This window comes from Pelophylax lessonae (assembly GCF_965119305.1).
Source record: "Pelophylax lessonae genome assembly, chromosome: 3".
Classification (NCBI taxonomy): domain Eukaryota; kingdom Metazoa; phylum Chordata; class Amphibia; order Anura; family Ranidae; genus Pelophylax; species Pelophylax lessonae.
This window is the reverse complement of record NC_138770.1, coordinates 490,250,745-490,276,154: the sequence shown is the minus strand read 5'-3', so window position 1 is coordinate 490,276,154 and position 25,410 is coordinate 490,250,745. Positions and strand designations below refer to the sequence as shown.

Genomic DNA, 25,410 nt, shown 5'->3' with positions numbered 1-25,410 from the left:
TCAGTGATCAATGGAATTGGTTATTTTTGACCATGATGCGATTAAGGCCCCTATAATTAATGCAAGGTCTCAACTCCCCAACCGGTACCCGCTGGAGAAGTGGACTTGTGAATGTGCCCCCGGGTAAGCGCATCCGCAACGTACTCCTCCATTGTCTTATTCTCCGCAACCGAGAGAGGATAAACCCTGCCACGAGGGGGAATGGCACCAGGTTGCAAGTCTATGGCACAATCGTACGGCCGATGAGGAGGAAGAGTACCTTGTCAAATACATGATGATACCCACAATTTTCATTAGGCAACACTGAATCCAAGGAAGTACGAAGTACCTTAACAGGCTAGTGGATACAAACAGCGCCACACTGTGGAGACCAAGAGAGGATCTCGACCGATTGCCAATCAAAGGTCGGATTTACCTGAAGCCAAGGGGTACTCCAAAACAATGGAGTAGCGTGGGGACGAAATAACCTGGAAACAGGTCGACACCCTGTGAACAGCCCCTATCGCCATATCAACCAAAACAGTGGGTAACCTGTGCTGGTTGCAGGGGCCTGCCATCAATCGCCTCGATAACTAGTGGAGAAACACGAGGCTGCAAGGGTATAGACCTTAGGTGTGAGCATTTTCCAGACGGGTTGGACAAGATTTCAGGAAATGCCCACCAAAACCGCAATACAGGCACCAGCCCTCCCTCCTCCTACAAGCCCTCTCAGCCTCGGAAAGGCGAGTGAATCCAAGCTGCATGGGTTCACAGCCAGATGCCCCATCCCTAAGAGGCGTTGGAGGTGAGGGAGGAATGGGTGGGAAAGAAAACGTAGGAGCCAATCTGGTAGGAGGCGCTCCTTAAATGATGGTCTCTCCCTGAGCCTGGTATCGATCAAAATCAGGAAAGAAATGAGAGCCTAGAGCTCATCAGGGAGACCCTTGGCCCCGATATCATCTTTCTACGCATCAGCGAAACCATGAGAGAAGACAGCCACCAGAGCCTCATTATTCCAGCCTACCTCTAAAGCCAGGGTACGAAATTCAACAGTTCATGTACCCTGTTGAATGGACAGGAGCTGCTTTGCAGCAGAGGCAGAATGAGCAGGCACATTGAATACACAACGAAAGGAGGCAACAAAACTTGGGTAAGTATCACAGGATTATCGTACTCCCATAAGGGATTTGCCCAGGCCAAGACCTTGTCCGAGAGCATTAGGAAGCCCCACCTTGGACCTGTCAGAAGAAAACGCCTGAGGAACCATCTCATAATAAATGCCCACTTGGTTTAGGAAGCCACAACACTGACTCAGTTCACCCCCAAAGCGCTGCGGGAGGAGGGCTGAACCAGTCATCCCTCTGGCAACAGGGACTCCAGCTGCAACTGCAGGAGTAGGAGCATGAGCGGCAACAGGAGCAGCAGCAGGTGCAACAACAGGAGGAACCACTGGCCTAGCAGCACCAGGAGTGAGGTGCACTATGCATGCAAGCAACGTCTGCAATGCCTCAGCGAACTGACCCAAAAGGTGATCTTGTTGATCGAGCCTGATAACCAGCATTGGGAGCGTAGGAGCGCCTGCATCCTCAGGATTCATGGCCCTTGTGTACAGTCAGGGTATCAGGAAACCAGACCACACGGGGATTAGAATTTTTTGTAGGAACTTACCGTAAAATTATTTTCTCCGAGTCCTCTGACAGTTGCCGCCCACTCATTCATTCTGCACGTCTGGGTATTGGCCTTCTCCATAGGAGTAAGCTAGTCAGAAGATATTGTTAAAATAATCACAAAACCTTGTATAGACACACCTACAGGGGGCTGTCCTTCTGGTCAATACCCCCAGCTAGCCACATTCCCAATTCAGTTTGGTAGCAAGCAGTACAGAGATCCATGAACCCCAAAAGAGGGGCATGGCAGCGACTGTCAGAGGACTCAGAGAAAATCATTTTACGGTAAGTTCTTACAAAAAATTATATTTTCTCTTACGTCCTCTGACAGTCGCCGCCCACGCATTCATTCTGCATGTCTGGGACATCCCAAAGCAGTGTAGATGTGAGGGGTGGGAAAACGCAACCGTCAAAGAGACAACGCAGCACCCAGGTCAGAGAAAATAATCTTTTATGATCCAGAAAAAGAAACACTGGGCAACAAAAAAAGCTCAACAGGAGCGAACCCAGGAAAACAAACAAGAAAGAAACCCCAACAGGAGGAGACAGGTAAAAACGACCCTGTCTCCCCTAAGACACTGCCGCAATCAAAACTTTGCGGCCAAAAGAGGCATACGCCGATGCCAACACATCAAGGTATGCACGGACGACCAGGTCACTGCTTTGCACACCTGAGTCACCGACACCTAGGATTGCCACCTCATCTCTTTAATCCAGGACACATTAACTACACAGGTTCTGAGACTGATATAATGCACATACGGCACCAAGTGAGTTGTATTACCACCTTCATCAGAAACAGAACCTGTGTAATTAATGTGTTTCCTGGTTTAAAGGGATGAGGTGGCAACCCTACCAACGCCTGATGGCAGCGGGCCCAAGACGCACAAATCGATCTGGTAGAGTGCGCTGTGACAGTGAAAGGTTGAACCTGTCCCCTAATCGAATAGGCCTGCAAAATCGTCTGCCTGATCCATTTCAAAATGGTTGCCGCAGATGCAGCCTTACCCTTCCGGGATCCCTCGGGAAGGACAAAAAAACAATCTGACTTCCTGAAGGATTCAGTAGATGACAGGTAGACCCTGATTGCCCGGACCACATCCAAGGAATGCAAAGCAAACTCCCTAGGATGCTAAGGCTTCGCACACAGCGAAGGCAACACAATGTCCTCATTGAGGTGTAAGTCTGAAACCACCTTCGGAAGGAAGGACTGATGAGGTCGCAAGACCACGTTATCCCTATGAACAACCAGATAGGGGGAGCGGCAAGACAGGGCCGCCAACTCCGACACGCTGCGAGCAGATGTGATCGCCACCGGAAAGGCAACTTTCCGTGAAAGCACAGGCAGAGAAATCTCTCGGATGTTCTCATAAGGAGGACGTTGTAAAACAGACAAAACCAAATTCAGGTCCCAAGGGGGCAAGGGTGCCCTCCTAGGGGGAGCAAGATAACGTACCACTTGAATAAAGGTGCAGAACAAGGAATTTGACGCCAAGGGGCGCTGAAACAGAATGGCCAACGCAGACAACTGGCCCTTAATCGTGGTCAGCGCAAGACGCTGATCCACACCGGTTTCCAGGAAAGCCAACACCCTCGCCACCGAAAAGGAGCGGGGATGGAACCCCTGCAACTCACACCAGGCGAAATAAGCCTTCCAGGTACGATAATAAATCTTACCAGAGGAGGCCTTCCTAGATTTGAATAAGGTAGGAATGACTGCCGACAAGAGACCTCTGTCTCTCAAGACTTGGCTTTCAACAGCCACGCCATCAAAGCCAGCGACTGTAAAGCAGGATGGAAGATCGGCCCTTGAGACAGAAGATCGTCTCAAAGCCGAAGCCGCCAGAGAGGCTCGACCGACGACCATTTGCATGATGTCCGCGTACCAAGACCGACGCGGCCAGTCTGGGGCCACCAGAATCACCAACCTCGGTTCCGAGACCAACCTGTGGAGGAATCTGGACAACAACTAAATCGGGGGAAATGCATAAATCAGTCGATACCGATGCCAAGGCACCACCAACGTGTCCGAGGCGTCCGCCAGAGGGTCGCACGTTTGAGCCACGAACCTTTCCACCTTTTTGTTGAGACGGGACGCAAACAGATCCACATCCGGGGATCCCCACCGCGCACACAGCATCTAAAACACCTCCGGGTGTAGGGGCCATTCCCCCTGGTCCAGGGTCTGGCGACTCAGATAGTCCGCCTGCCATTTCTCCACACCCAGAATGTGAACCGCCAAAATCGCCGGGACCTGCGTCTAGGCCCAGGACAGAATCTCGGCCACTTCCTTGGCCGCCTGGGCACTCCTGGTGCCCCCTTGGTGATTGATGTAAGCCCCCGCCGTTGCGTTGTCCATCTGTACACGCACAGGGCAGCCCTGAAGCCGAGCCGACCAACGGAGCAAACAGAGCCTGATTGCCCGCAGTTCCAAGACGTTTATCGGCAGGGAGGATTCCCCCTCCAACCAAGTGCCCTGGGCACACAACTTGCCCAGAACTCCACCCCAGCTAGAGAGGCTGGCGTCAGTGGTGACCACAGTCCACAGCAATGGCCGGAAGGACTTGCCTCTCGTCAGAGCCGGAGACTGGAGCCACCACAAGAGATCCGATCCCACTTGGGGGCTCAAAGAAATCCTCCTTTCCAAAGACTGAGGATGCCTGTCCCACTTGACCAGAATCTCCGCTTGAAGAGATCTCGTGTGAAACTGTGCAAATGGTATCGCCTCAAAAGCCGACACCATCAGGCCCAGGGACCGCACGCAGGTCCGAAGCGAGGAGAGCTCGTTGTCTCTGAGGGACCTGACCTCCTCCTGCAGGATCCCGAGCTTGTCCTCCGGAAGAAGTCCAGAATCATACCCAGGTAGGGGAGACGAACCGAAGGGGACAAAGTCGACTTCTGAGAATTGATGGTCCACCCGAAATTCTGGAGCATCTGAACCGTGATCGACAGATCGCGCAACAGGGTGGCACTGGAACACGACCTTAATAGGAGATCGTCCAGATAACCAAGGATTGCAATCCCCTGTACCCTTAGCAAGGCTAGAACAGGAGCCAACACCTTGGTAAACACCCTTGGAGCCGAAGCAAGGCCGAAAGGCAACGCCATAAACTGATAATGCTGATAACCCTCGTAGATAGGGATGTGTAGATACGCATCCTTGAGTTTGATGGAAGCCAAGAAATCCCCTGGACTCAGGGATGCCACCAACGACTGGAGCTGTTTAGGATGCACCTTGCCCTCCAGAATTGGATGCACCTTGCCCTCCTTTCTGGGCACTGTGAACAGATTGGAGTAAAAACCCCGAAACCTGTCCGGTTGTGGAACCGGCACGACCACTCCTTGGGCGAGTAGATCCTGAACCGCCCGTTGGAGATCCCAGAAATGATCGGGAGTTAAATGAAGATTTGAGGGAAAGAACCTGTCTGTGGGGCGAGACCGAAATTCGATCTTGTACCCTGAGCGAATGAGTTCTTGAACCCACCTGTCCTGAACCTTGGACAGCCAGGGCTCGGGAAAACAACGCAGACGTCCCCCCCACCCCTGAAACGGGTGAGGGTGTCCCTTCAGGACAAGGTGGACTGGGTCGCATTGCCAGCGTGGCCGCCTTTGGACTTACCCGCCCAAGGCTTCTTCTTGCCACCAGAGGCCTTGAAGGACTTCCCCTTATCCTGTGTCCTGAAGGCACAAAAGTACCCCTGGTTAGGTTTAAAAGAGGGACCCCGCTTGGCGCGGGACAATTTTCCCCTAGCCACCTGGGGCAAAAGAGTGCTCTTACCCCCAGTGAGCCCTTTGATCAGTTCATCCAGAGAGTCCCCAAAAAGACGACTCCCCGCATAAGAGATGTCAGTCACTGTCTTTTTTATAGACTGGTCGGCCGACCAGCTTTTCAACCAAGTAATGCAGCGGATTGCAACCGCGACCGCCGACAGCCGTGCGACTAAGAGGGCCTCATCCAAGGCCGCGTCACACAGGTACAGCACAGCCTGGGCCATTTGATCCACCATCTCCAGCACAGCAGAAGTGTATTCAGCAATTAGAAGGTGCCTAAGCGTCTTGGCCCACTCTGCAACAGCCTGAGAGACCATTACCGAAGCGAACCCAGGCTTCAGCAAGGAACCGCTACCAGTTAGATGTGGCGGGAAAGTGTCTCCACCCGCCTATCCCCTGGGTCCTTAAACACCGGGGAATCCTCCACGGGCATTAAAGTGGCTTTATTTAACCGGAAATAGTGTGGTCCAGCTTAGGAGCCAAAGTCCAGCGAGAGTCTCCTCGGGACAAGGAAAAACCTGACCCGATTTTTGGGCTTTGCGGGTCCCGAATGAAACACGCTTACCCGACAGGGGGGGGCACATCATCCAAATTTAAAGTTTCCTTAACAGAATTGATAAGCGCGTACACCGCAGCATGGGCCCCCGCTGACCCAGAGGACGAATCCTCCTCCTCCACATCCGACTGAGAGGACAGGGACCCCTCAGGGGGGACGTTGTCCATGGCAACTAAATCTGGCTCTGAATCAGAAGACTGAGAGGGCATAGGCCGTTTTTTAGAAACCCAGTCAGACATCAACAAATCCACTTTTGACGCTAAAGTCGCAAGTGAAGCAGATAGAGAGGCAATGGAAGCGGATTCAGGAGTACCTGAACCACCCACCAGGTCTGTGGGGAATTTGCTATCCTGGGACTCCATAATAGCAATAAACAAATTAAATGACGCTGGCCCTTTAAATCGGCGATTTCCGCGGCCCCCACCGCAAATGGAGACCCTGTCCCCTGCTACAGGAATCCGGAAAAATTAGTGGCCAGAGAAAAAAGTGAAATTTCCCCCACAGTGTGCTATACTTGCCCGCGCTGCTGAGGAGCTGAAGGGAATTAGGAAGAAGTGACCTCACGCCCCTAGAGGCAAAGCCAGCCCTGAGCCACAAGAAAATGGTTGCCAATAGAAGTCAATGGGGAGAAAAGCCCTGGGAAAATGGCCGCTGCCCACAAAGGACATCTTGCCCACACTAAAGATGGCGCCCAATCGGCGCCAAAAGGATGACAGAAAATGGCTGCTGCCCATACTATGAGGCTGAAAACACCCCTGACGACGTCACTGACGAAACCGGTCGGGAGGTTCCGGACATCGCGCTTGTCACGCCCCCAGGACGCCGGCTTTGTGTCTACCATAGCGGGACGCCGCTTTTTATACATATTCGCTTGTGCGTATCTACCAATTTGTAAGTAGAACTTTTAATAAAGCTGACCTTTTTACCATACGGGATTACGTTATGATTTCCTCTATCCCTTGCATATTGCCACATACACTGGAGTCATATCTGGATCTGTGAGTGAGCGGGGTGTAGATATACTTGGAATCATCCCTGGTCTGTTCGTGCAGAGGAGAAAATCCATCCCACAAGAGTTAACATCTCATGCTTTAAGTGGCCCATCCATTAATTTGGTGGCCCACGTATTGGGGTAAGCTGCCACCTTGTCTATGTGCGCGGGTGTTTTTTCCATCTCTGCTCTCCACATCTTGGGATCTTCATTCTTAATTGGACTTTCTACCATCTCCATATGCTGAATGGTCTTCTTTGATGCAATGGACTTATGATTTGATGCATATTTTTTATCATATTACATTGTTTATTTTTAAGCATTATTAATTTTGATGCTCATAGCGCTGCACTACTTGAAACACATTATGAATGGGATTACTATGAATCCAGTGTTCTAGCTGCTATCCTGCTCATATCATTTTGTTATATTGAATTTATTACTAAGCGCAGGATTCGCCCCTTGATTTTACTTATGAGGCCGAACAGCCTTGCCCTCACCCAAAATGGCGGCCGTGCAGAGCAGCGCTAATTGCGGCCCCAAAATACCATGCACTGGCCCCCACAGAGCACCACAAAGCACCCCTGGGAAGTAGGAGACCCCCGCACACAGCGGTCAAACCGCGATAGCGCCCTCGTAGGGACAGGGAAGGAACACACAGGAGCCGCACCTACAGCCATGAGGGGCTATCACAGAAGGCATACCTGAACTGTCATCCTCAAACAGAGGGGAACATACAAACCCCAGCAAACATGGTCCAGAGACAGAGGGGTAGTAATAGTACTCACCAGTCCAGCGAACGTGGGCACCGCTCTGAGACAGGAAACCTCCCACGCTGAGTGGGGGTGCCGTCAGCCGAAGGGGACGCTAGCAACACGTGGGCGTAACGCAGTTGAGACATCCCAGCGAAGATAGCAACTTCGCAGGCTCATCCCTGATGCCAGGGACACTGTCGTTTGCTAGGCCTGGGCGTACCAATAACCTGCTAACGCTCGATGGCAGGCTGGGAGTCCGTAAGGTTCTAGAACAACCAGTGCCAGGCCCAGCTCTGCAAACGCTGCAGTCTTTTAAAGTCTGACTAACTAGCGAAGGAGAAAATAAAAATCTATCTTTTAAAAGAAAAACCCTTTTTTAGAGTGAAAACAGAAAAAAGAAGAAAAAAGCTGAGACCTAAGTCATATCCAGGGGAACCCAGCCTACTCCTGAGCTAGGCAGCAGAAAACTGAATTGGGAATGTGGCTAGCTGGGGGTATTGACCAGAAGGACAGCCCCCTGTAGGTGTGTCTATACAAGGTTTTGTGATTATTCTAACAAAATCTTCTGCCTAGCTTACTCCTGCGGAGAAGGCCAGTACCCAGACGTGCAGAATGAATGAGTGGGTAGCGACTGTCAGAGGACGTAAGAGAAATAAAGCAGTTTATTGGAGCAAACAACAATAAACGCACAGCAAGAGTGAGGTAGTGGGAGCAGGAACAAGCCGGGGTCAAGTCCAGAAGCAGGTAGTCTTCCAAGCCGGGGCCGAGTCCAGAAGCAGGTAGTCTGTCGATGCCGGGTCGAGAGCCAGCAGAGTCGTCAGCCAAGCTAGGTCATACACGTAGGAACATGGAGAACAGAAGACTGCTAGCAGAAATGCACCTTGGAGCACAAAACAAGGGCAAGGACTGCAACCCATTAGGTTATAGATATAGTCAGGTGTGCAGCATCATCACTATGCAACGCCCAGGCAGCAGGCAAGTGATGATGCAGTCAGAGTCTATAAGAGGCAGCAGTCTGCACATGTCCAAGATGGCTGCCAACAGGAGGGCAAGGTAAGACCTTGACACAAAACCCCCCTCCTCAAGAAGGCACATGTACAGGCTCATATGAAGTTTGCCAATGAACATCTAAATCAGTGGTTCTTAACCTGGGTTCGATCGAACCCCAGGGGTTAGGTGGGTCAGTCTCGAGGGTTCGGCACACCCTCCGCTAGGTACCACTTCGCTGTCAGGGACTATTTCTCCAGTTTCGGGCATGTCCTTCCGATCCCGCTCTGCGCCGTCATCATGGAAATACATAACATCCAGTGGCGTAGTGTGGGGGGTGCAGGGAGGGCCGGCTGCACCGGGCGCAACATCTGGGGGGGGCGCATCCGCTCCGCAGTGTCATGTCACTCACTCTGTCATGATTGGCTGGCCGCCGCCGCCCGCTGAGTCTGCTCGCACTCGCAGCTCTCTCTGCCCCTGGCTCACTCTCACTGCTGGCTGTGCAGCTCGGCTCCCGGCCGAATCCGATCCAGCCGGAGCCAACGTCGCCCACTGTGGAGTGGTGGGGGGGGGGGGAGAGACAGGCCAGTCGTGCGGTGCGGAGAGGGACTTCTGGGGGAGGGACTAACCCGTGCAGCGGCCGCCCAGCACAGCGCGGGAGAGAACCACCAGGCCAGGCAGCCACAGCAGCAGAAGAAGCCAGCAGGTGAGAGGCCAGAGAGCCAGTGGTGACAGTGGTGCTGCAGCCAGCAGGAGGAAAACCTAGCCTGTGATCGGGAGTCGGGACACAGGTGAAAAAAAGGTAGGACTGGAGTAGTACTGGCTGTACTAGTCTAGCGACTGACTGTCTGACTGACTGTGTGAGAACACTGAGAAGACTATGTAAAGGGGATCTATTTTATGGGGAACCTGGCCTGCTGTAAGGGGGGAGATCTAAATGGGGGACGGGACCTTATCTCACCCTGGCCTGCTGTAAGAGGGGATCTATATGGGGGACATGATCCCCCATATAGATCCCCCCTTACAGTAGGCCAGGGTGAGGTGGGGTCCCCCATATAGATCCCCCCTACAGCAGGCCAGGGTGAGTTTAGGTCACTCTGGGGTCCCCCATATAGATCCCCCCTTACAGCAGGCCAGGGTGAGGTTAGGTCACTCTGGGGTCCCCCATATAGATCCCCCCCCCTACAGCAGGCCAGGGTCCGGACCTCACCTCACCCTGTCCTGCTGTAAGGGGGGAGATCTATATGGGGGACGGGACCTCACCTCACCCTGGCCTGCTGTAAGGGGGGATCTATATGGGGGACCTGGGATCTATATGGGGGACCTCACCCTGGCCTGCTGTAAGGGGGATCTATATGGGGGACCAGGTCCCCCATATAGATCCCCCCTTACAGCAGGCCAGGGTGAGATGAGGTCCCATCCCCCATATAGATCTCCCCCCTTACAGCAGGCCAGGGTGAGGTGAGGTCCCGTCCCCCATATAGATCCCCCCTTACAGCAGGCCAGGGTGAGGTGACATGAGACATGATAATAACATGAGAGTGGCACTTGCCAAGATAAAGCTGCCCATTTCTGAACTGGTCTCTGAAAGACGACAGCAGAAGTCACAGTAATTTGCAGTAAATATTCATTATGTTTTTGTGTGAAAATCATGTTTTAATGGTTTTGTTCTTTGTTCTTAATGGTTTTGTTGATTTTGTGCACCTATGTATAAATATATACCTAAAATAATATATACCTATGTTTTGAATTTGAAAAAATCATATTTTATTTTTCCAATTAAGAAGGGTTCGGTGAATGCGCATATGAAACTGGTGGGGTTCAGTACCTCCAACAAGGTTAAGAACCACTGATCTAAATGATTCAGAGAAGGATTGGGAGAAAGTGATGGGATCAGAGGAGACCAAAATTGAGCTCTTTAGCATTAACTTGATATGCCATGTTTGGAAGAAGAAAACTGCTGACTATGACCCTAAGAACACCATCCCTACAGTCAAGCATGGAGGTGGAAACATGATGCTTTGGCGTTGTTTCTCCTGCTAAAGGTACAGGCCGACTTTGCAGCATAGAGGGCCCAAAGGATGGGGCAATGTATTGTAAAATCTTGGATGAGAACCTTTTTCCTTCAGAACACTGAAGAAGGGGGTCTTCCAGCATGACAATAACTGAAAACATACCGCCAAGGCAAAAAAGGAGCGGCTCAAGAAGAAGCACATTAAGGTCATGGAGTGGCCTAGCCAGTCTCCAGACCTTAATCCTATAGAACATTTATAGAGGGAACAGAAACTTTGAGTTGCCAGGCAACAGCCAAGAAAACTTAAGGATTTAGAGAATCTATAAAGAGTGGACCAAAATCCCTCCTGAGATGTGTAGGCAAACCTGGTAACCAACTACAAGAAACATCTTACCTCTGTGCTTGCCAACAAGGGTTTCTCCACCATGTACTGAGTCATGTCTTGCTTGGGGATAAAATACTTACAGTGCCTTGCGAAAGTATTCGGCCCCTTGAACTTTTCAACCTTTTGCCACATTTTAGGCTTCAAACAAAGATAAAACTGTAATTTTTTGTGAAGAATCAACAAGTGGGACACAATCATGAAGCGGAACGAAATTTATTGGATATTTCAAACTTTGTTAACAAATAAAAAACTGAAAAATTGGGCGTGCAAAATTATTCAGCCCCTTTACTTTCAGTGCAGCAAACTCTCTCCAGAAGTTCAGTGAGGATCTCTGAATGATCCAATGTTGACCTAAATGACTAATGATGATAAATAGAATCCACCTGTGTGTAATCAAGTCTCCGTATAAATGCACCTGCACTGTTATAGTCTGAGAGGTCTGTTTAAAGCGCAGAGAGCATCATGAAGAACAAGGAACACACCAGGCAGGTCCGAACTACTGTTGTGGAGAAGTTTAAAGCTGGATTTGGATACAAAAAGATTTCCCAAGCTTTAAACATCCCAAGGAGCACTGTGCAAGCAATAATATTGAAATGGAAGGAGTATCAGACCACTGCAAATCTACGAAGACCTGGCCGTCCCTCTAAACTTTCAGCTCATACAAAGAGAAGACTGATCAGAGATGCAGCCAAGAGGCCCATGATCACTCTGGATGAACTGCAGAGATCTACAGCTGAGGCGGGAGACTCTCTCCATAGGACAACAATCAGTTGTATACTGCAAAAATCTGGCCTTTATGGAAGAGTGGCAAGAAGAAAGCCATTTCTTAAAGATATCAATAAAAAGTTTAGTTTAAAGTTTGCCACAAGCCACCTGGGAGACACACCAAACATGTGGAAGAAGGTGCTCTGGTCAGATGAAACCAAAATCAAACTTTTTTGGCAACAAAGCAAAACTTTATGTTTGGCGTAAGAGCAACACAGCTCATCACCCTGAACACACCATCCCCACTGTCAAACATGGTGGTGGCAGCATCATGGTTTGGGCCTGCTTTTCTTCAACAGGGACAGGGAAGATGGTTAAAATTTATGGGAAGATGGATGGAGCCAAATACAGGACCATTCTGGAAGAAAACCTGATGGAGTCTGCATAAGACCTGAGACTGGGACGGAGATTTGTCTTCCAACAAGACAATGATTCAAAACATAAAGCAAAATCTACAATGGAATGGTTGACAAATAAACATATCCAGGTGTTAGAATGGCCAAGTCAAAGTCCAGACCTGAATCCAATTGAGAATCTGTGGAAAGAACTGAAAACTGCTGTTCACAAACGCTCTCCATCCAACCTCACTGAGCTCGAGCTGTTTTGCAAGGAGGAATGGGCAAAAATTTCAGTCTCTCGATGTGCAAAACTGATAGAGATATACCCTAAGCGACTTCCAGCTGTAATCGCAGCAAAAGGTGGCGCTACAAAGTATTAACTTAAGGGGGCTGAATAATTTTGCACGCCCAATTTTTCCGTTTTTTATATTTGTTAAAAAAGTTTAAAATATCCAATACATTTCGTTCCACTTCATGATTGTGTCCCACTTGCTGTTGATTCTTCACAGAAAGTTACAGTTTTATATCTTTATGTTTGAAGCCTGAAATGTGGCAAAAGGTCAAAAAGTTCAAGGGGGCCGAATACTTTTGCTCACTGAACTGCATCTCAATTTATAGCATTTGTATCATGTGTTTTTTTCTGGAATTTTGGTTGATATTCTGTATCATTTAAAATATGCCTATGATGGGGTGTGGCTGGGTTGTGAGCGCGATCAGACGTGTGGCACAGGAGCTTCAATCTTGCATCTTATCCTCGGGCTTATCCTGCAAAAAAAGGATAACTCCGTTTTCTTCCACACACTTGGGCTTTCTACTGTAACTACCATGCAGTGGCCCCTCAGCCCGGCTCCGATGGCTCAAATCAATCTGCACAACACTCGCTCTAAGCCTTCTACTTCCCGCCACCATCTTGCCCGTGAGGTTCCTACACGTCTGTAGGCACACAGACCTTCCGGGACCAGAGGCGTCTGTCTCCCCATCGGGCGCAGACATTCTAACTGCCATCACTGCTAGCACTGAAACACTTACAGCGAAAGTAGATTTTCTCGCCACGGACATCAGTCTGATCCACAACAATCAAGACAGATTTCGCTCCCAGGTGTCAGAAGAGGAGAACCACATCCCGGCAGTGGAAGACACGGTGCATACTGATTCCTGAGAAATACATGTCCTACAGCTACAAGTTAAAGCCCTGCGTGAGAAAGCAATTGACACGGAAAATATATCAGAATCTTGCGCCTACCAGAGCGAGCAGAAGGAAATAGGAATGCAGAGTTAGCCCAACAGCTCATGGTCACCCTTTTCAATCTGGGCACTATGCCAGCCATATACAGTACATGGTCGAAAAGGCGCACAGGGTCCCCCCAACCCCCCTTATCCGGGAGCCCCGCCACGACCGTTCCTTTTGCGACTGTTAAACTACGGGGATCGTGGCCGCATTCAGGGGCCGACCCCTGAATTAAAGTATGAGACTACTAAACTTCTCTTTTTTCCTGATTATTCACAAGAAATTCAGCAATGCCGTAGATCAGGAGTTCCCAAACTGTGGGTCAGGACCCACTGGTGGGTCACGAGCTGTGTTTGAGTGGGTCCCACTGAGCCGGAAATCACTTAAAATTGGCCCCGCTTAAATTGTGCTGTGAGAGCCGGCGCAAATTACAGAGAGCCAGAGCAGTCAAATCGCGATGGATTCAGGACCTCACCCACACAGTTTACAGAGGCTGGTCTGCATTTCCTGCGAGGGGGATACTTGCATCAGTGAGTACGTATGTGGGCTGTTATGTAGGATATGTTCATGGGGTGCAGAGCCAGCTCCTCGGTCCTGCTGATGGCAGCGGTGGTGGCTAGACTGGTGGCGGGATTCTCTCAGCTATAGCTGGCAGAGACAGTAGCCTCAGTGTCATAGGAGGACCAGGTGGCCTGGCGGTGTCAGGAGTTCATGGCAGCTTCTGTGACTCCAGTAGAGGATCTGAAGGAGAAGAGTCAGGACACCAAGACCAGCCTAGAGCTCCTCATCATGGAGACTCTGGGTGAGGTGTGCTGGGCCCTGGAGAGGGCAAACAGGGGCTTTACCTTCACTGTGGACCGCTGGGAGAGAAAGGAGGGTGAGTGCCATATAGCCTGCTAATCACTGTCCTGGGGTGGTTTATTTCTGTCCTCTGCCTGCCTTATACTGTCTATGAGGGTGCTGATTCAGAAGTGGGTCTCGGCCCAAAAAAGTTTGGGAAGCCCTGCCGTAGATCATTCACTGAAGTCCACAGAAGACTCTGGGACAAGAATGTCCACTCTTTTTTTTCCGAGTAGATTGAAGATCATTGATGGTGAGCGAGCTCGATTTTTCGATACCCCTGAAGCGGCCTCTGAGTGGTTGGATGCACATTGAAATGGATATATCACGACTGCCTTGGAAACAGGTCCCCATTACACTTTATTGCCTGTACTCCTACAACATACCTGCAGAGCCATCTCTATCATTTTCTTCTGGATGCGCTTACCCTGAAATCCATTCCATAGCTCTGTGAGTCAAATCATGCAGGAGTCGGTTTGCATTTACCTCCCTATATTTTGCTGATCTTCCTTTTAAATATTTTTATCCCCTATTTTCCACCCCTTTTTATTTGTATCTACCTGTCATAAGGAAAATGCCATTGCCTATCCTGTTAAAGCTCCAAAAGCTTTGCTGAGATTGGTGATTCGAATATTTCAGCTTGCAATACTTACCCCCCTCACACCATTTTTGCTACAAACCTTGATGGTGCTCTTCTCGAACCCCCCCCCCTCCACCCTTTTTTTTACTTTTTATTTTCTCTTCCTCCAATTTTTTAATTGTGGCACTAATGACTGTGAAATCCAGTTCCTACATGTTAATTTACGAGACCTATTAAGTGCCTTACTGAACAGATATTTTTGGATTACCATCACCAGTTGTGTTACTAGTTTTGGGTATGAAGCCTCTATCTGCTCCCTTCCTCATTTTTGTGAGGCTGTCGGATTTGGGCAGGGAATGCACTTCGGTGTGACCTGGGGTTATGTTTTTCGTGTTCTTGTTTTTGCTATATGGTGCTGCTTTCCAAAAAACTTGCTGCTCATGAGTTGTAGTCATGCATTACAATTCATCTCATGTTTTTTCATTACACAATATCGCCAGTTTGTCTACACGTGAGGTTGCCTCCTATACAGTTCTCTCATGGAATGTTTGGGGGCATAACTCTAAGTTCAAAGAGGCTCTCCTTTTCCAATATATAAAATCTCACTCTCCTCAGCGGATTCTCTTGCAGGAGACTCACCTCACAGGCAGCAAGATCCTGGCTTTGAAGAAGCCATGGATACAGAGGGCTTTTCATGCCACTTACTCTGTGTTTGCCAGAGGAGTGTTGATACTGGTTCACAGGGCATTCCCCTGTCAGATTGAGGAGGTCCATACTAATCCCCAGGGAACATTTGTGATACTGGTTTTTACACTTTGGTAGCAGAAATATGTATTGGTTTCAATTTATGTTCCCCCCTTTTTCACCAACAGTTCTTTACATGGTTCTGGAGAGGATTACCCCGTATTGCCCGGCAAAAAAGATCTTACCGTAAAATCTTTTTCTCTGAAGTCCATTGACAGACGCAGCCTCCATCTTCATTAGCTGGGTTATGCTGCCCCTTGCCAGAGTAGTCTAGGCAGGAAAAATGTAAATGTACATGCCCACGGGGCTGTCCCTACAGGCATAACCCACACGCCCTCTGCTTAGCAAACCAGTTTAGTTGCAAGCAGTGAAGAAAAACCCATCCCCATATCTGAGGAGCGGGTGCTGCGTCTGTCAATGGACTTCAGAGAAAAAAAATTTATGGAAAGATCTTACAAAAATCTTGTTTTCTCTAACGTCCATTGACAGATGCAGCTTCCATCTTCATTAGATGAATGGGATGTCCCAAAGTAGTATAGGCAGGAGGGGTGGGAAAAACGCAACCAGAAAGTAACGTAAACTCCGAGGCTAACTTAGCCCACTGGGTAACAAGGAGCTTGAGAACAACCAAACAGAAGCTCACCCAGGTTAAAGACCACTAAGAGAATCAAAAAACATTCTCTTACGAAACAGCAGCCTGCAAAACCTTGCGGCCAAACGAGGCATCCGAAGATGCCAATAAATCCACCTTGCAGAATTCTGTAAAGGTGTGCACAGACGACCAAGTCGCTGCCTTACAAACCTGTACAACAAAGGCCTGATGGCAAAAGGCCCAAGAGGCACTCAGCGCTCTAGTAGAGTGCACCTTTACAGGGAAAGGAGGAACATGAACCTTGAGTGAATAAGCCTGAACAATCGTCTGCCTGTTCTACCTCGAAATGGTTGCAGCAGACGCAGCCAAACCTTTGCGAGGACCGTCCGTAAGGACAGAAGGAGTCAGATTTTCTAAAGGACTCAGTAACCGTCAGATAAACTCTTATCGCCCAAACCACATCCAAACAGTGCAAGGCAAATTCTTTGGGATGCTTAGGCTTAGGACATAAGGAAGGCAACACAATGTCTTCATTAAGATGAAAATTTGACACCACCTTAGGGAGAAAAGAAGGATTTGGTCGGAGAACCACTTTATCCCTGTGGACCACCAAATAAGGTGAACGACAGGACAGAAGGCAACCTTCTGCGACAAGGAAAGCAGAGAAATTTCCCAAATAATCTTAAAAGGAGGCTTTTGAATAACAGACAAAACCAGATTGAGATCCCATGGAGGCAATGGGGATCTCCTCGGAGGAGCCAGGTGACGTACCCCGGGAATAAAAGTGTGAATCAAGTGTTCGTGACAATACCTCACGTGTGTTTCGATCACTGTTTACATATGCGTGCGGGAGTAATGTATGCATTCAAATTTGCACGTAAGCATGGTGGGAAGGGGGAACTTTAAATTTTTTTTTTTTTTTAATACAAAAAAAAAATTTTTTTTTTTTTTTTTTTACACTAACTTTATTGCTATCACAAGGGATAAACAACATCACTTGTGTTGGTCTGATCAGCTGCTTCTCTGGCCGCTGGTTGCCAGGTAAACAAAGGGGCGGTACCGGAAGTGACGAATACTCATCGCTCCCATTTTCCAGGATTACAGGGAGAAGGGAACAACGTCAGTTCCTCTCTCTCTCTGTACAGGGCAGCAACTGCTGCCAGCCGCATCACTCTCGGTCTCCGGGATGGGACCAGAGATCCCAGGAGAGGCAGCAGCAGCCGCGGGAGAGGGGCAGGACCCGCTTCTGCAACCAGCAGAAGTGATCGAGTGGCTAATTAGCCACTCAGATCACTTCCTCAAAAAAAAAATCGCCGGCTGCAAACAACGATACCGGGATGATGACTGTCTGTGCAGGCATCATCCTGTTATTACCCCTGAAACCCAAGGACGTACCGGTAAATCTATTAGGGGGAAGTGGGTTAAAAACAAACACATTTTCTGTGAGTTAACACAAACAAAAAAGTAAAGCAGCACTTATCTACTGTGCAAACAAACTCATCCCAGGAGGGTACATAAGATTGTGAGTGCATTGCTTTTAATTCTTTAGGAGATTTTAATAAGGATGTGTTACACCATAATGGTTTACTTTTTATAACTTCCCATATGCATATTGGACATGCTGTCTTTAACCACTTTAAGACCGGAAGCATTTGCCCCCTTAATGACCAGGCCACTTTTTCCAACTTGGCACTACGTGACTTTAACTGACAATTGCGCTGTCATGCAATGCTGTACCCAAATGACATTTTTACTTCCTTTTTTTCCCCACAAATAGAGCTTTCTTTTGGTGGTATTTGATCACTATACAAAAAAATAGCGACAATTCTGAGGAAAAAATCAATATTTTTCACACTCGGCTATATAACATTCCCAAAAAAAAAATTAAAAATCAAAATTTTTTAACATTTTAGGCCAATTTGTTTTCTGCTACATATTTTTGGTAAAAAAAAAATTGCAATAAGCGTATTTTGAATGGTTTGCACAAAAGTTATTGCGTCTACTAACTAAGATTTGTGTCATTTTTATTGTTTTTTTTTTTTACTAGTAATGGCGGCGATCTACGATTTTTTTTGCAGGACTGCGACATTGCGGCAGACAGATCGGACCCCTAAATGACATTTTTGACACTTTTGGGGGGCAAGTGACATTACTACAGTAATAAGTGCTAAAAATATGCACTGTTACTATAATAATGACACTAGCAGGAAAGGGGTTAACATTGTGGGTGATCAAGGGGTTAAATGTGAGCCTAGGGGATTGATTCTAACTGTGGGGGGCGTGGCTTGTGAAATGATCACAGGGGCTCTATGATCATTCCAGGGAAAAGAACGGTCAGCTGTGTTTACAACAGCTGACTGTTCTTCTCTCTCAGCGGGGAACGATTGCGGGTGTCGGGCGGCAATCGGAGCCGCCTGCCCACTGCATTGGCTTCTCCGCTGATGAGCGGGGGCGGGAGTGGCCTAGCCTCCTGCTCACGACCACCGAACAGTTACGGCGGTTTGCGCAGGAGCGGCTGCCTACCACAGTACATCTGTGGTGGGCGGTCGTAAAGAGGTTAATGTTTTACCTTAATAAGAAGGTAAAACTGCACCCAAGAATACTCCACTGTCTCTTTTATTTAGCCCCCCCCATGACACTCCGGAGGGGGGGCCAATTAAAAGAGACAGTGGAGTATTCCTGGGCGCAGTTTTACCTTCTTATTAATATAAGGGGTCAACATCTTTTAGCAAGTCTGATTCCTGGAGGAGATTGGTGGTAGCACTCTGAAGATTGTTTTGAAGGCACACACTAAGCACGAGACACTTTAAATGAACTATTTGTTACATGTGTAAGTTGGCATTTCTTGAGCACTGGAAGTGCTTTTATTGAATATGCACTTTGAAGGGTATAGGTTCATTTATGATATTCATGAATTTTTGGGATATATCAGTACACTGAACTGCCTTGGAATTTATACAGTTATTTTATTGCACATTATAGCATTTTGTGAGTTGAACTATTTCACTGCACATTAGAGCATGAATCGCATAATTTTTATTGCACACAATAGTATTCATTATTTTCATGGGATGTTTTTTTTTTTCATACAGTGGATAAGCCCAGCTCCAATTTGTTTCGGTCCACTCACAAATGCAGAAAAATGATGTGACTTTTAGGTCGCACAAGTGTGAAAGGGGCCTTTTGGTGTACACAGTTCTGAGCAGCAGCTATTGGAGCTCATTTTTTCACAGGTGTTTTTTAATTGTTTTTTTAATTGTTTAAATTCGACCTTTTCTGTGAGAGCAGAAACAAACCAACACCTCTCTGGCTAGAAAACTACAGGGCTTATTCTATCACCTAAAAACGTCTGCACAAATGTTGGACAAATAGTCACCATAACTGGGGAAGACAGAAAGCTCAAATAAAAAAAAAATCTATATCAATTTTAAATAAAAAAAAAATATATAAAACCAGTCTGTGTTGTCCACAACAACTAAAGTTCAGCTATCATTTTTCTGCTGCAGATTAAAATTAGCTAAATTAAATAAAAGTTTCTTTAGGATTAAAATCTATTATCTCCCTAAATATGTCTCTATGCCCCTATATTTTCCAATTTTCCCAAACATGATTTCATTTTTAATATTCTTCTTACCATGGTATATATCTTGTAAAGATCCGCCTCCACAGAATTCCATGCAAATCCAAAGCTTATCCCGCCTGACAAAACACAGAAAAAAAAGAAAAAAAAAAGTTATGACCAAGATATAATCAAAAATGATGTTTGAGAGTAACTCTACTGTTGTTGAGAAAAATAGGATTTTTGTTACTTACCGTAAAATCCATTTCTCTGAGTTCATTGACGGACACAGTGCTCCATATTCAGAACCATAGGGTTAGATCGCCCCCTACAGGAGTAGGACACTAGGCAGAAAAAACAACTTGGCTATGCCTATGGGCAGTCCTAACTTGAATAAACCCCCCCTCTCTGGTATAAGCCTTCAGTTTAGTAAAAAGCAGTATCGAAAGTATCAAAACTCCATAGAGGGGTGGGTGCTGTGTCCGTCAATGAACTCAGAGAAATGGATTTTACGGTAACAAAAATCATATTTTCGCTTTCGTTCACTGACGAACACAGAGCTCCATATTCAGAACCACTGGGACGTCACCCCAATGCAGTGCCAAAACATGAGGGGTGGGACATAAAAAAACCAAGGGCTAAAGAGAGAAAGCCAACCGAGCAACAGAAGACCAAAAAAAAAAAACAAGTGGAACCCAACCTGAACAATACACCCCCAAAGAGGGATCAGACCCTCTAAACAGCAGCCTGGAAAACTTTGCGGCCAAAGGAAGCATCCGCAGATGTCAACACATCTACTTTGTAGAATTTTGTGAAAGTTACATAGTAGTTGAGGTTGAATAAAGCCCAAGAGTCTTTTAAAAGTAGCCATACTCCCCGTAGTCACTACCATTTGTGGTAGAGAATTTCACAGTCTTGTAGCCCTTACTGTAAAGAACCCCCTGCGTAGCCTGAGGTTAAAACACTCCTCCTCTAATCACATTGTATGGCCTTGTGTCCTCATGCAGTCCTTGCGACTGAATAGTTTATTTTCTATGTTGAGTTCACAGTTAAGGTATTTGTAAATCACTGTCATGTCCCCTCTCAGGCGTCTCCTCTCCATGGAGAATAAATCAAGCGCTTGTAAGCGCTCTTCATAATTAAGGTACTCCAATCCCCAAATTCGTTTAGTTGCCCTTCTCTGGACTCTCTCCAGCTCTAACACATCCCCTTCTGAGGACTGGCGACCAGAACTGGACAGAATACTCCAGATGCAGTCGGACCATTGTTTTATAAAGTGGTAGGATTATAGTTTTATCTCTGGAATACATCCCCTTCCTTATGCATGCTAATATTCTGCCGGCTTTGGCAGCTGCAGCTTGACATTGCATGCTATTGCTAAGTTTATCTTCTACTAAGACTCCCAGATCTTTCTCCATTTTTGATTCTCCCAGAGGTTCCCCCCCTAAAGTGTGTTGTGCTTTTATGTTTTTAGTAACCAAGTGCAATACCTTACACTTCTCCTCATGTAGTTGCCCACTCTATTTTGCTTAGGTCATTCTGTAAGATTTCTGCCTCACGATGTGAAGTTATTGCCCTGCCTAATTTTGTGTCATCTGCAAAATATGAGATCGAGCTAATGATCCCATCCTTAATGCTATCTATGAATAAATTGAACAAAAATGGTCCCAGGACTGAGCCTTGGGGGACCCCACTTACCACCCCAGACCAGTCTGAGTATGCGTTATTTATTACCACCCTTTGGACACGCCCCTTTAACCAGCTCCGTATCCAAGAGCAAACCTTGTGGTCGATGCCTGCAGACCTTATTTTATAAAATAAGCGTTTGTGGGGAACTGTATCAAACGCCTTAGTAAAATCCAGGTACACCACATCCACTGGTCTCCCCCTATCTAGCTCACCTCCTCATAAAATGTTAACAGATTGGTTTGACAAGAACACCCTTTTGTAAACCCGTGCAGATTACTGCTGATGATGTTATCTTTAGCAAACTCTTGGAAATAGTCCCTTATCATCCCTTACAGAAGTTTACATACTATTGACGTCAGGCTGACCGGCCCATAATTTCCCGGGATTTGCCTCTGCCCTTTTTTGAATATCGGTATCACGTTAGCTTTCCTCCAGTCACCTGTCAAAATACTGTCAGCAGATTACAGGAACAGTGGTCTAGATATAACCTTACTGAGTTCTTTGAGTACTCTCAGATGTATTGGCAAGTCCAGTGAAGTACTGCTAACCATATAGTCATGGTCAGTGTACCCCTCCTATTCTTGTGTAAAGACTGAGGAGAAGAAAGCATTAAGCACGGTTGTCCTCTGTAACCATCCTCCCATCATCGTTAATTATGTGTGCAACATGCTCTGATCTCGTTTTTTTTTGCTGTTGATATATTTAAATAATTTCTTAGGGTTCTTTTTACTATCCTCTGCTATTTGTCTCTCAAAGTTGATTTTAGCCATTTTGATTTCGTATTTACATTTCTTATTTGATTCCTTGTATTGCTGGAAAGCCGATAATGTGCCCTCCAATTTATACTTCTTTTTTTCTCTAATAAGTTTTGTTGTTACATTACAGTTTAGCCAGCCAGGTTTGGCTTTGGCTCTTCTAAATGTATTTCCCATAGGAATGGACTGTGAGATGCTTTCGTTTAATATGTTCCTAAAGCATTCCCATTTTTCCTCCGTGGTCAGTGTTCCTAGGGTTTGGTCCCAGTTTATTTCCTCTATCTTTGAGCAATGTTTGGGAAAGTTGCCCTTCTGAAGTTTAGGGTTCTTATTTTTCCCTCTTGCCTTGCTATATTGTGATTTACGCAAAATGGGATCATCCTGTGATCGCTAGAACCAAAGTTGTCCCGGACTCCTACATCTGAGATTAGATCTGGGTCATTAGTAATTAATAGATCTAGCACTGCATTCTTTCTAGTAGGAGAATCCACCAACTGAGACATGTAGTTGTCCTGTAAGGTTTCCATGAGGAGACGGGCCTTTAGTGAGTGAGCAGTCTCCTCTTCCCAGTCAATGTCAGCGACCACCTTGCAAACCTGCTCCACGGACACCTGATGACAGAAGGACCAAGAAGCACTAAGCGCCCGAGTAGAGTGCGCTGTTACAGGGAAAGGAGGAACCTGACCACTAATAGAATAGGCTTGGGTCGCCGCCTGTCTGATATATATGAAAATGGTCGCAGAAGCAGACAGCCCTTTTCGTAGCCCATCTATGATCACAAACAGTGAGTTTGACCTCCAAAAAGACTCCGTGGCTGCAAAATACACCCAAATCGCCCGAACCACATCCAAGGCATGCTAAGCAAATTCCTTAGGATGTTTGGGCCACAGGGAAGGCAACACAATATCTTCATTCAAATGGAAATCAGAGACTACCTTAGAAAGGAAGGATGGAGATGGGCGAAAAACCACCTTATCTTTGTGGACCATCAAATAGGGGTACTACAAGATAACACTGCCAGCTTCGACACCCTGCGAGCAGAGGTGATAGCCACCAAAAAGGCAACCTTATGGGACAGCGTAAGCAGGGGTATCTCCCGAATATTTTCAAAGGGAGGCTTCTGGAGAAATGAGAGCACCCAGTTCAAATCCCACATCGGTAGAGAAGACCGCACTGGTGAGGCCAGGTGTTGAACCCCTTGAATGAAAATACACATCAAGGAATACTTGGCCAAGGGTCGCTGAAAGAAGACCCCCCCCAAGACAGACAAAGGGCCCTTGATGGTACCCAAGGCCAACTTCTGCTCAACACCTCTTTGAAGGAAGGTCAAATTCCGAGCCACCGGAAAGGAACAAGGGTGAACACTGATCGACTTACACCACAAAATGTAAGCTTTCCATGTAGAATGGTAAATCTTTCTAGAAGTAGACTTCCTAGCCTGTAGCATAGTCGGAATTACTGACCCAGGCAAACCTCTATCTCTCAGCACCTGGCTTTCAACAACCAGGCCATCAAAGCCATTGATTGTAAAGCAGGATGGAAGATCGGCCCTTGGGATAGGAGGTTCTCCCTGAGAGGCAGCCTCCAAGGGGCATCTGCAAGCAATCACACTCATTTAGCATACCAAGACCAGCGTACCAAGACCGGCGAGGCTAGTCCAAGGACACCAGAATGACCATAATCCCTTCGGCCTTTATCCTGCACAGAAGCAAACCTGGTACCTTTCTGTTGAGCCGAGACCCCAACAGGACCACCTGGGGGGTGCCCCACTTTAGCCATTTTAGATGAAACACGTCCAGATGAAGGGACCACTCCCCTTGGTCCAACACCTGCCGACTGAGGTAGTCTGCCTGCCAGTTTTTCCCACCTGGAATGTGTACAGTGGAGAGGGCCGGAACAAAGCAAAGAGGCCCGGAGCCTGATTCGTCCAGTGATCCAGGTACAGCCTGATGGCCCAAAATTCCAAGACATTGATCGGTAGTCTGCATTCTTCCAGTGTCCAACAACCCTGAGCGGAACTCAGCCCCAGAACACCTCCCCACCCGGAGAGACTGGCATCCGTTGTGACCACTGTCCAATACAAGGGGTGAAAAGACTTGCCCTGCCGAAGAGGAGAACAAAGCCACCAAACCAGGAAACCCCTGGTTTCCCGGCTCAGCTAAAACTGATTTTCCAGAGACTTTGAACACTTGTCCCAGTTAACCAGGATCTCCCTCTGAAGGGACCTCGTATGGCACTGTGCACTCAAAGGTAGACTCCATCAGGCCCAGCACTCGCAAGTCTGGAGGGAGGACCACCTGTGGGACAGCAACAGATAAATCACAGCACTCTGGCCAGAGCTGAATCCAGAGTCAGACACAGGTAATCCAGTTTCCTGGACGGGATCAGGGCAGACTTCTGTCAGTTCAGAAGCCAACTGAACGCCTTCAAGGTCTGGATAGTGATCTCCACATCGTCTATCAATGCAGATGAGAACTTCGCTCGCAAGAGAAGTTCGTCCAAGTAGCCCAGCACAGCTAACCCCTGCTGACGTAGCAACGACAAAAGTTGTATTTTCTGCCCCGTGTCCTACTCCTGTAGGGGGCGATATAACCCTATGGTTCTGAATATGGAGCGCTGTGTCTGTCAATGAACAAAAGAGAAATATAACATTCCCTTCTGGGTGTTATACTGTACATTGCAAGGATTTTAACATACTTTGTTGCAGATTACTATCTTTGTTATTCTCAAGAATGTGAATGGGAGTTACTTTATTGTTATCAAATTATCTGCTGCGTTTGCAGGGTTCTCGTAAGGAAAGTGTCAGGGTCTGCATCCCTGTAGACATAATGTCCCTTTGGGAGTATCTCACCAAAAATGAAATTTTTATTGCAGGAGATGACCAAAATCAGACTTGTGCAGACTTCTGGGAAAGTCAGCAAGCCAATCACACTAGCAGGAAATAACATTTCTGGAGGGTGTTCCATACACCATCTATGGAGTGCAACACTGCAGGTTGAAAAGGAAATTGTTTTCCCACAAAAAAAAAAAAAAAAAAAAAAAGAATATGTACAGTGTATACAAATACACTGGCATAACTATGCACTGATATCAAATAGCAGCTACTAAATTTAATATAAAATAGTCCAAAATTACTTCCACTTCTACTTGTTCCTAGAACAAAGGATTACATTACCAAACATTTTTGTATTTTCAGTAAGCACATATTGTAAGTT

General features: G+C 47.3%; 1 protein-coding gene across 6 annotated transcripts in view; it reads right to left on the bottom strand.

Moving 5' to 3' along the window:
• The window catches only part of MAP4K3 (mitogen-activated protein kinase kinase kinase kinase 3), an 883,599-nt gene that overhangs the window by 653,961 nt on the left and 204,228 nt on the right, over positions 1-25,410 (bottom strand). For all 6 annotated transcript variants that reach the window (XM_082251934.1, XM_082251933.1, XM_082251935.1 and 3 more), the window contains exon 4: positions 19,827-19,891. In XM_082251934.1, coding sequence (XP_082108060.1) covers positions 19,827-19,891 — 65 coding nt within the window. The remainder of the gene's footprint in view (positions 1-19,826; positions 19,892-25,410) is intronic.